The sequence below is a fragment of the Homarus americanus genome, unplaced genomic scaffold, assembly GCF_018991925.1.
Source record: "Homarus americanus isolate GMGI-L3 unplaced genomic scaffold, GMGI_Hamer_2.0 scaffold6317, whole genome shotgun sequence".
NCBI lineage: Eukaryota > Metazoa > Arthropoda > Malacostraca > Decapoda > Nephropidae > Homarus > Homarus americanus.
In genome coordinates, this window is record NW_024730668.1 from 18,032,883 (window position 1) to 18,043,833 (window position 10,951).

At 40.0% G+C, this 10,951-nt stretch overlaps 1 protein-coding gene across 1 annotated transcript; it reads right to left on the minus strand.

Moving 5' to 3' along the window:
* Positions 1–2,543: 2,543 nt before the first annotated feature.
* On the minus strand, positions 2,544–8,435 carry LOC121867141 (mediator of RNA polymerase II transcription subunit 25-like). Its single transcript, XM_042366893.1, has 2 exons — positions 8,279–8,435; positions 2,544–2,759 (listed from the first exon to the last, which is right to left on the minus strand). The coding sequence occupies exons 1-2, from the start codon at positions 8,408–8,410 to the stop codon at positions 2,559–2,561; spliced, it is 333 nt and encodes a 110-aa protein (XP_042222827.1). The 5' UTR covers positions 8,411–8,435; the 3' UTR covers positions 2,544–2,558.
* Between the last annotated feature and the right edge of the window lie 2,516 nt (positions 8,436–10,951).

A 10,951-nucleotide genomic window follows, 5' to 3' on the forward strand; every position in this document is an offset into this window, starting at 1 on the left:
CAGTAAGTCCAAGCAGCGCTGGGTTATGTTCCTGAAAATGCAACATTACGAAAAACAACGTAAAGCGGATCAATTTTCCCCATAAGAAATAGATAAAATACGGGAGTTACGTTCCTAAGCCTCCCTTTGTCCCATGAAAAAAGTTACATATACAGAAAATCATTGCCATTTCCAGAGAAAATAGTATATAGAACTACAGTACTAAGTTTGTATTGGTACTCACCGATGGCCGGAGGTGGTAGAGCTAGTGTGTGGTGGAAAGTGCAGTGAAGGAGGAGGATGGAGGGAGTGAAGGAGGAGAGTGATGATTACACTGAAACTCTGCAGCTGCCTCCTCCTCCTCCCGCTCTGACTGGGGTTCCTCTGCGCCTGGTTGCTCCTCCTCTATTGTTGTTTGCTCCTCTTCGGTTGTTTGCTCCTCCTCGCCATTCCATGACGAAAAAATGAATTCAGTGTTGACTGCTTGGTGCTACTCATCTTCTCCTTATAGATCTTGGTGTAGCAACCAAGACTGTCCTCAATATTGCGTTGAACCTTTGAGCTACGTTCTCTGTTTGGATCATCATCTAGAAGCATTTGCATTGCTTGCTGGAACATGTCCAACGATTCTGCCAACCTCTTTGAAGTTAGCATTCTTTGAGGTTATTCTTCTTCGTCGTCGTCGTTGTCTTCAAAGGGACTGTGTTCTGTTAACAGTTGCAGATCTTCATTGGTGACCTCTTCTGTATGGGATGCCAGGATGTCCTCAATATCCTCTAATTCCAGCTCATCAAAGCCTCCCTGTCTAGCCAAGCTGAGGACATCCCTATTCAAGGCTGGGACAAAGTCCGTGAATCCCGTAAAACTGTTGACGCACTCGGGCCACAGTTTACGTCACACGCCATTCAGGCAACTTTCTGAAACCTCTTCCCATGCCTTGCCAATGTTGTCAATTGCATGAAGAATGTTGAAGCCCTGCCAATATTTTCGGATTGTTGGTTTATTTTTTCCATCTGTAGCCTTGAGCAGCTGGGCCATGGTACGGCGTAAATAATCACCTTGAATGCGGCCATGACGCCTTGGACCATAGGTTGCATCAGTGCTGTCGTGTTGGGAGGCAGGAATACAACTTTTATACTGTCATGCAAGTCGTCAAGATTGGGAGGATGAGCTGGAGCATTGTCAAGGATCAGAAGAATTTTGAAGTCAAGGTTCTCCTTGGCACAGTATTCCTTCAGTGCAGGGACGACTTACACGCTTAACCACTGGCTAAATCTGGCGCCGGTTATCCATGCCCTTTTTGTATGCCTTGTAAATGACAAGAAGGTAACCTTTCAGAGCCCGTGGGTGAGCAGCGAGCGAAATCAGCACAGGCTTCAGCTTGAAGTCACCGGCAGCGTTCGTGACAAGCAGCAGCGTCAAGCGATCTTTTGCCGCTTTAAAACCTGGCGCTCTTTTCTCCTCCTTGGAGATATAGGTCCTCTCAGGCATCCTCTTCCAAAAGAGATCAGTCCTATCCACATTGAAGACTTGCTTCGATGGGTAGCCTCCTTGCTGGATAATCCATTTGAATTCTGGCGAGAATGTCTCGGCAGCAACTGTATCTGAACTGGCAGCTTCACCAGTCATATTAATATTGTGGAAGTTATAACGACGTTTAAATCCTTCAAACCATCCTTGGCTGGCCATAAAAGTCTCTTCCTTCGATCCTTCACCCTCTTCTGCCTTTAAGTCATCAAACAAGGATCTGGCCTTTTGCTGGATAACCATAAGGCTCACAGGGGCATTGCATTGATTCTGGTCCTCCATCCACATTGCCAGCATGTTTTCCACCTTCTCTATCACAGTGCTTCTAGTACGAGTTGTCTTGGTAGCACTCAGAGAAGAACCACTTCCAACACTAACCTTAAACTTGTCAGCGTTGGTTCGGATAATACGCACCGGTGTGGGGGTTAGACCAAGCACAGCAGCTATGTCCACAGCACGTTCTCCTTTTTCAAATTGGGTTAATAAAACCATTTTTATAGCAAGGGTAATGGTCTTACGTTGCCTCTTCACTACACTAGCATGGTCTTACGTTGCCTCTTCACTACACTAGCATCAGTAGCACTTGATGGGCGCTTGGAAGCCATTTCGAATGGTTAGAGTACAGCTTAAGTGCAAAATCACTTAACCACACACGAATGATGTGAAGTCATAACAGAGACTGGCTTGGCGTCACTTGGGGACGCTGTGACGTTCCGCGAGTGAGGGCAGCGTGCCTAGCTGTGAGAGCATCAAGCGGCTAGACAAAAGCAGGTGATGCGCCGTGGAAAGTAGTCCGTGACGACGTAGTACCGAAACAACATTAAGCGGGACGACGTTAAGCGAGGACTTACTGTAAGTGTGGGGGAAGGCCAAAATAAAGAAACATTCAATACACTTCATGGCACAAATTCTTTTGGGTTAAGGTCTCTGTGAAAGAATTTATCAATTTAAGCAAAACTATAAGCAAACTGAAATGGTAAAGAAGCTTTATCTATAACAGACAACACCAATGCTTAGTACTGTAACATATAAACTGTCTTATCAAACACAAATTAATGTGGTATCGAAATGTAAACACTTCTTACCTGTCCTTTCCGTGCACTCTGGATAACACTCTTGATTTTGTTTACAAATGAGAACTGATCTACTGGAATGAAACCAACATACGCTTTCTTCTCACTTGAAAACAGAAGGATGATAACTTTGACTTCACTCTGAGTAGGCGAAGCATGAGAAACGTGCACACAACCAGCCTGTGAAAAAGAAATTATTTGAAACACCAATTTATGCTTTCTATACTAATAGTTTTGATAATAATGACTTGAATCCAGTATTATTCAATGAAATCTTTCTATTCCCTACCACACATAGAATGACTCCAGCACGAACTTTCTGACTAATCTCTTAATTATTCCATTCCTCGAATACTTTTGTTAATATTATGGGAAATTGGTTTAGATTGTGCATGTGTGGCTAATGTTCATTTTCTTTGGTGGGTTACTTCCACTGTACTGTACATCATTTGTTCGACTATTATGTTAAATTATTTTTAGCAACATTGTGCTTTTGAAAGAAATATTAAATATTTTTATTATATTTAGATTATCATTGATAATATGGAAGTACATCTTAATATTTAGAAAATAGCTGCCTGTGGTGGGCTCAGTGGCCATCATTGTGGTGTGGAACCATAACAATTGACGTGGAGACAAGACAGTGCACTTGGTTTCAGGAAGGACTCACACACAGTATTGTAAAGTTTTCAATATTATTTACAGGAGTATTGCTCCATTGTTCCATATTTTAAGTTACAGTATTTCAAAACTGGTGCATTGTTTAATTACTTAATACATTACATAAGTAGATAATTGTATTCTTCTGAAAGACAAGTAACAGGGTAACGGACACAGTAACCACGACTCTGGTAAATTAACAGTATACAGTATATACTACAGTATACAGCTAGACCCCGACTTACGACTGCTTCGACTTACGACCGTCGGGACTTATGACCGCCGCAGTTGTGACCATTTTTTTTTCTTTTCTTTTTTTTTTCCAAATGACACGCATTTTCTATACCAAAAATTTTCCAGTTAATGTAGTCTCCATAATTAAAAAATTATGGGGGCCCCAGGTGCATTCAGCTGACTACATTAAAGGTAAGTGCTCAGTCACACTGTATCCATTCCTCATTATTTATTACTTTCACTGTACTGTATCCATTCCTCATTTTTTATTACTTTTACTGTACTGTATTTCATTGTAGATTTTTTATTTAAAAAAATAAATAAATAAATAATTTTTATTTTATTTTTTTTTCTGTCGGACTTACGGCCATTCGGACTTACGACCTGGATTTGGGTCCCTAACCCCGTCGTAAGTCAGGGTCTAGCTGTATACAGTACAGGTATTCCTCGAGATATGAATGTTTGAGATGCGAATATTTGTTAATATGAATTTCCTAAATTGCTACCACTATTTCGAGAAACGAAAGCTTCCCCTGCTTAAACGAATTTGGGTCCAGGCAAAAATTTTAATTTCACGCACTGGGAGTCAGCTGGAGCGGCAATTTAGGTGAGAGATGCGTAGAGACATATTCGTACTCACTAATCATACTCCCCCCCTTCCTCCCGCATCTCCCACAAGCCTGTGTCTTTCCTTCTGCCAGTTGTTGTGCATGTGAAGTTATCTCTCTTTATCTGTGTGTATTCGTGCCATCCTTTCGTTACAACTTTCATAATGGCATCCAAGCATTCTGCTGAATCTTCAGCTACCCGTACTACACTGAAGAAACAACGAAAGGCTGTGACTCTTGAGACAAAGCTGGAAGTAATTAAGGGCCATCACCATGATGGCCCTACAAAGATTGGGAAAGATTTTGGTCTGGCTACTTCAACTGTGGCCCCAATTTACAACAGTGCTGACAACATAAAACAAGCAGCTGGAAATGTCAACAACAGCTGAGGAACAAGGCCAGACAACCCACCATATCCTCCTTCTTCAGACCCATCACCACCTTCAAACTGCTTCCTGCATCTTTAGCTTCCAGTTTCACTCCTCCTACCAGCAGATTTTCTTCCACTCCTTCCACCTCTGGTGTGACTGTGATGTCCTTGGCAGACAGCAGTAATGAGACAGACAACTCCCCTCACCTCGCTGAATAAGGCCCTTAATCAGCCCACCCTAGCTCACCCACTTGTAGTGGTGTGCCCAGACTGCCCTCCCATAAGGTAATAACCCAAAGTTAAACAGTATTTTATTTATTTTCTCATGTGTTTAGTAGTAATCACATGTGTTTGGAAGTAAATTAGAATACAGTAGTTGTGTACTATTTATCATTAGTTAGGTAAGTTTTGTTCTTGTTTGTGAACCGATTTTGTGTTTTGAGGTATGATATGAAAATTTACCTAAGGAATTTGTGTTTTTATTACCTAACCTATTCGTGTCTTGAAGGATACTTTGATTCACCTTTTTTTGTTTATTGTAATTAATGTTATATTGTAAGCAAGCTTATCATTTTCTATACATCCTTAAATTTACTTCAAATTAGCAAGGGCAACTAAATACCAGGAACATTTGTGCTAAATTGTGTTCCTTCTGGGCCCTTTAACTTCCTCGTTTAACTTCTCGCACACACTGATCGACCAATTTTGTCTTTTTTGTATTTTGGAGATGAAATGCATTTCCCTTTAGGGATTTTGGGATGGCTGAACATGAAAATGACAATGAAAATACTACATTGGCTACAGTTTCCAAGAAAAATTCACTATCTTACATTTCACAAGTATTACACACTATATTGGTGGCATAGGGTACAGTCACTGGCTTATCTCAATTAAACATTACGCCTCTTTACCTGTCGCTTGTATACAATTCTTGGAACATCTCGTTACTGTCCAGCAATAGTCCGCTAACATCACTGAACTCCATTTACCCTGGTACTGTTTCTCTATTGCCAAGATGTCTTGGTGGAAATGTTAACAGTGCTCACTGCACAACAGTTGCCAGAAAAAATCCATGTGACAGTGGAAAAAATGTATTTTCAAAGACTCATTGCAGCCCATTTTCTGATAGGATGACAACAGGTATTCCACAAGTTCTTTGTAGTTGTCATCCTTGATATGTCCTAGAAAGGTGGTTGCTACCAGCCGGAAAGCATTTCACGCTGTCTTCTCGTCACTATTTGAGGAAGTGGTACATGCTCAACTGTCCCATTCAAACAGGAATGAATTTCTTGTAGTTTATGCAGTTCAAAAGATGCTTAATGCTGTCCTATGATTCCTTCATTTAGACTGCATGAACAACTGGAATTGACAGCAACACATTGCCATCATGCAGCAGAACAGCTTTTAAACTCAACTTTGATGAGCCTATGAACAGTTATCATTAATACAGTAAGACCTCAGATATCCGGAATGCATGGGGAACTGAGTGAGCTGGATAATCGTTTTTCCGGATGCTTCTGAGTAACTCTTATAAATATGCATCTCAAACTCAAGAACATCATCAGAGTAAACATTATAAATGGAATAAAAGCACATAGTAAATATATAAGGAATAAAAGGGACAGAAATGGAACCATGGGTGCCAAATTCAAACTGATTTTCTTGATTTTTTAAATGTGATTAGACATAAATTACTGGAAAATGACCCCACCAAAAATATGACGGTTGCTTGAGAGTTCCAGGTGGTTAAATGCCGGATATCAAAGGTTATACTGTATTAAGGGGTACCATTAGACCATTTACATCGTTACAGGCAACGGGGTTACCTTTCATCTTAACCCTTAAAGCCTGGGTGATCCTCTACGTTTACAGGGAGTTCCCAGGTTACAAACGGGTTCTGTTCCCGAGGATGTTCTTAAGTCGAATTTGTACGTAAGTCAGAACACATGCTATGTGCATACTGTATTTACAGAACAATGTTTAAAATCCTACTATATCATAGCCTAATTCCTTATATACAACTAAGGTCAGTTAATTTAAGACAAAAGAAGAAATAGAATGACAAAATACAGTAAATGAATGTAAAAAATAAGTCATCAGGTAAATAAAATACTGTAAATTTAAAGTTTAACCCCATTCGTATCGGCACCCTCTCCAATAAGCAGAAAAAAGTCAGCTGCGAGTGGCCAATGCGGAGACGGGACAAAACAGTTTCCCAGCAGCACGAAAAGTCTCCGATATCCCCAGGTACCCAAAACAGTGTGGATGCTGCACAGCTTGCTTGCTCCACCAGCATCCCACCTGCATAGCCAACTCGAACGGATGACAGCTCTTATTACGGTCTTCATATTAGTGGCAGGTAGAGGGGAATGATGTGCCACAGGGTGAGAAGCAGCTGCTTTTGCCATAGCATCAGCACACTCATTCCCCTTCTCTCTCACGTGGGACAGAACCCAGCAAAAACTAATGTTCTGCCATAAAAATGTATGCCATAGTGGGGAGACTACCATCCCGACAGAAGCTGGGAAAGATTACCCCAAAAAACCACCCCTGCATCCGACTTTGAGCCGTCGGTGTAAACCGGGATAGTGCCTCTGTGAGAGGAGACATGCTCTTAAAAAAAAAATAAATAAATAAATAAATAAATATAAAAAAAACACAAGGAAGGAGTAAGTCTTTCCTTTTGTTAAAATACTGACAAACTTAAACTTCAGGGAAAATCCACAGCACAGAACTAGGGAAGCACCTCTGGGGAGTGAGCTTCCATAGAAGACACCCCTGCAAATGCTGTAGCAAAAAGCTCAGCAACTTCTTGAGGGGCAGGAACAAAGCCATCAATTGCCCTGAGAACTGGGGGAGGATTAGATGAAAACTTGCCTGTTATTTTCTGCACACGTTTCCATACCTGCCTCTTAAAAAATGGAAGCCAATCTTTCTGGAGGGCACAAAACACAGACACTGTCACCTAATTATCAAGGAGATTCCAGTGTTGAACTCAACAGTTCTGCCTTACTCTTTGACAGGACAGTTCCAGAACTCTGATGAAGTCGTTTAATTCTTTCTGCGTGATCCTGTGTGGTTCAGCAGATGTTACGTTAGGTGCAAAATCGAGATCTCTTGATGTTGATGGCTCACATGTTTCACAAATTTTGTTAACCTGTTTGTCCTCCAATTCCAGGAAAAATGAGTCTGGGGGTTCAGGAACAGGAAGTACTTCACCACGGGATACCAGGTGCGTAGCAGTTGGGATATTCAAATAGCTTATAATCTACTTTTTCTTCTTGGAAATACCTTGCCTGGAGGCACCATGCAGAAGTAACAGTCACTGACGTGCAAATCGTACATATTGGGACCCAGCCCATATCTTCAAAACTAGAGCCAATTAACAATTTTAGGTGTCATATTTGTGCTCAGCACTCCTTAATTAGTAAAGATTAATTAATTTCATTTCTGAAACATTTTGGCTGTCGATTAGTGATCCATAATGCCAAAACTTAGGGATCATTAAAGAAATTGAAGAAAAAATATTTCAAAGGCTCAATGAAAGCAAGCTCTTAGTAGGCACCACTATATTTTTCACCTTCTGATTTCATTACCCAATGTTGTATTTACTACAAATGTAGGCTGTCTATACTCTCTAATTACTGTTATATCATTTATTACACTGAATGCAATTTCAGGTTTAAATAAAAATTATTCTGAACCTTCTTGGAAAAGAGTCAAACAAACTTTCTGGACAACCTTAGAAAAATCAAGAAAACACAGACACCTGTAACACACAGTTATGAAAGATCAGAGAATTACTGAACCTACAAAGTATACATTACCATGCCACGGAACAAGAAGTTGGTGAGAATATCAAGAGCAGGACTTTGGTCAGGCAAAAACATGACAGTCTTAACATTCTTGAAGAATGAATTTCCAATGGATCCAAGGATGTGTTTAGGAATCATTTGCATTATGAGAGTTGGTGACCAGCAATCTGCCTTCCTGAAAAGTAATAATTGTGATACTATAAGTCTCATCTAAGGAATGGACATTTCATGCATGCTTTCCACAACAAGGTACAGTAACAGCAAAAATGTATAATATATTATTTGATATACAGTGGTCCCTCGGTTAACGAACGCCTCAGTTAACGAAATTTCAGTTAACGAATTACCTTCCATAAGAATCTTCATTTCGGTTAACGAACAAAAATTTGGTTAACGAACAAAAATTCGGTTAACGAAATTCTTACGAAAATGTTTCGACATGCTTTGGCTTGCTCACCAGCTGGAAGATTAGTCCGCCAATACAGAAATCGGTTCTAGGGCTTAAATTCGTAAAAATTGGAGTAAATATCAAGAAAAGTGTACTATTCAATAATTTTCCAAGTTTTATATTAAAATTTTTAGTCATTTTAACACTTATTTAACATAATTGCAGTACAGGGAACTAGCTTTTGGTGTGCCCATCAGCCACTTCACTCACCCACCAAGGCCTCGGTTTGTATCTCTGTTCAGGGGAGGAAACATCTTGCTTGTGGGCCTCTTGAACATAGAGTACAGTCATGCGCTGGTTAACGTCCGACCGAACAACGTCCGATCGCATATCCTATTTAAAAATATGCTTATTCATCGCCTTTAATTCACCCCATTATCAGTTCAGTATTGCTTTCATTTCAGTTTCAGTGCAGAAACATTTTGCACTGAAAATTTATACATACAGTGTACTCTTGATTTGATGGAATACGATACCTGTACTGTATAATGAACTCGATTTAGCGGAAGGAATTATTTCTGTTATTTTTCACACAATTTACTGAACTAGTTCACTATATTGAGATTAATTCTGTTAATACACGCATCACACCTATTGAGACACCTCAGACACATGATATGTATATAGAAATATTAAAAACATTATTCATGGCTTACCTTAAACTAGGGGTTCAGTGATTGTTTTCAAATTTTACTATAATTTCTAAACTGTTTTCCAATTGATAGCTGAACTCTTTTGACTTTCTCCCCCACACCTCTTCCTTTCTGAGACTTCTGAGAGACTTTCGGCATGAAGTCTAAGCACAGAAGTTATTTAACTGAGATGTAGACTGAGAGGTAGCAGTGAACAACCCACGCGGTGGCAGCAGGACACAGACTGAGCGGATGGAAACAAACCCCACGTTCCAAGCGGTGCATTTGGCGCAGAATTAACCAGAATCATGCTCAATTTAGCGAACTAATTCGCTAAATTGAGCAAAAATAACAGAAAGTTCAATTTAGCATATATTTTGATTTAAAGGAAAGGGGTGACTCGAATTAGTTTGTTAAATCAAGAAAATACTGTATATGAGATCAATTCTGCTGCCCCATACTAAACCCCTTCACTATGGGGATGCCACAATTTTAATTAGTTCAGGTGGTGACACCAAACACAAGTGGTTAACATAAATTTGTTATATATCAGGAGGGGTCCTTGGGGTTCAGACCACCCCCCCTTTTCATTAGAAAATTACCAATACTCTTTCTTTAATGCACTATTGTATTCAGGCATTTTTCTTTAGTAAAAAGTAATTACTATTGGCCACAGAATATTTCCTAATATCAAGTGATCATGGCTTCAAATTGCCCATGATATTGGTCATATTAAAAAATGGAGGGGGCTTAGGGTCCCCAATCAACCCCCAAGCTGGGTGGGCTCGCTATGCTCGCCATGTTCCCCCACCCACAACTTCTTGGAACCCCCTCTCTTTTGATATTCCTGGATCCGCCCTTGCACTTTACAGTACAGTGGTCCCTCGGTTAATGAACACAATTTGTTCCAGAAGGTCGTTCGTTAACCGAAACCATTGTTTCAATGGGATTTTGGGCAATTGGTTCCAGCTCACAGAAAATTACATACAAAGTAAAAAAAAAAATGCAGTAAAGTACACTTACTTTGAGGTGTGTATGTAGAAGGCTCCTGGTTGATGATGATGATGGGAATTAGAAGTGGAGGTGGAGGAGAAGGGAGAAGAGAAGGAAGTGGGGGTGGAAGAGAAATCACCCCATGCTTGATGCCGTCATTTCACCCATAAAATTTTAAGTTCACTAGGTGTAATTCAAGATTATTTTCTTCAAATCAACACTGCACTGCACTATATATTGTCAATATGTTAACCAATAATTGTACTATAAAAACATAAAAATACAGTCATGTGCCGGTTAACGTCCTAGATACGTTCTTGGAAACGTGACGTTAACCGAAATGGACGTTGTCCGATCATCATATAAACTTTATATTTATACTTACGTGTACGTGGAATACAGTTAACCCTCACTTTACGCGGTTAATGTAACCCGGAGGGTACCGCGGAAAGCGAGAAACGCGTAAAGTGAATAACATAACATATGGGATTAATTGAAATGGAGTCCAGGCCGATCCCCAAACTCCACTTTTTGACGACACATAACTATGTTGTAGTAAAAATAACATCTTAATTTTATGATGGTACATGCACACAATTAATACTTAAGAGA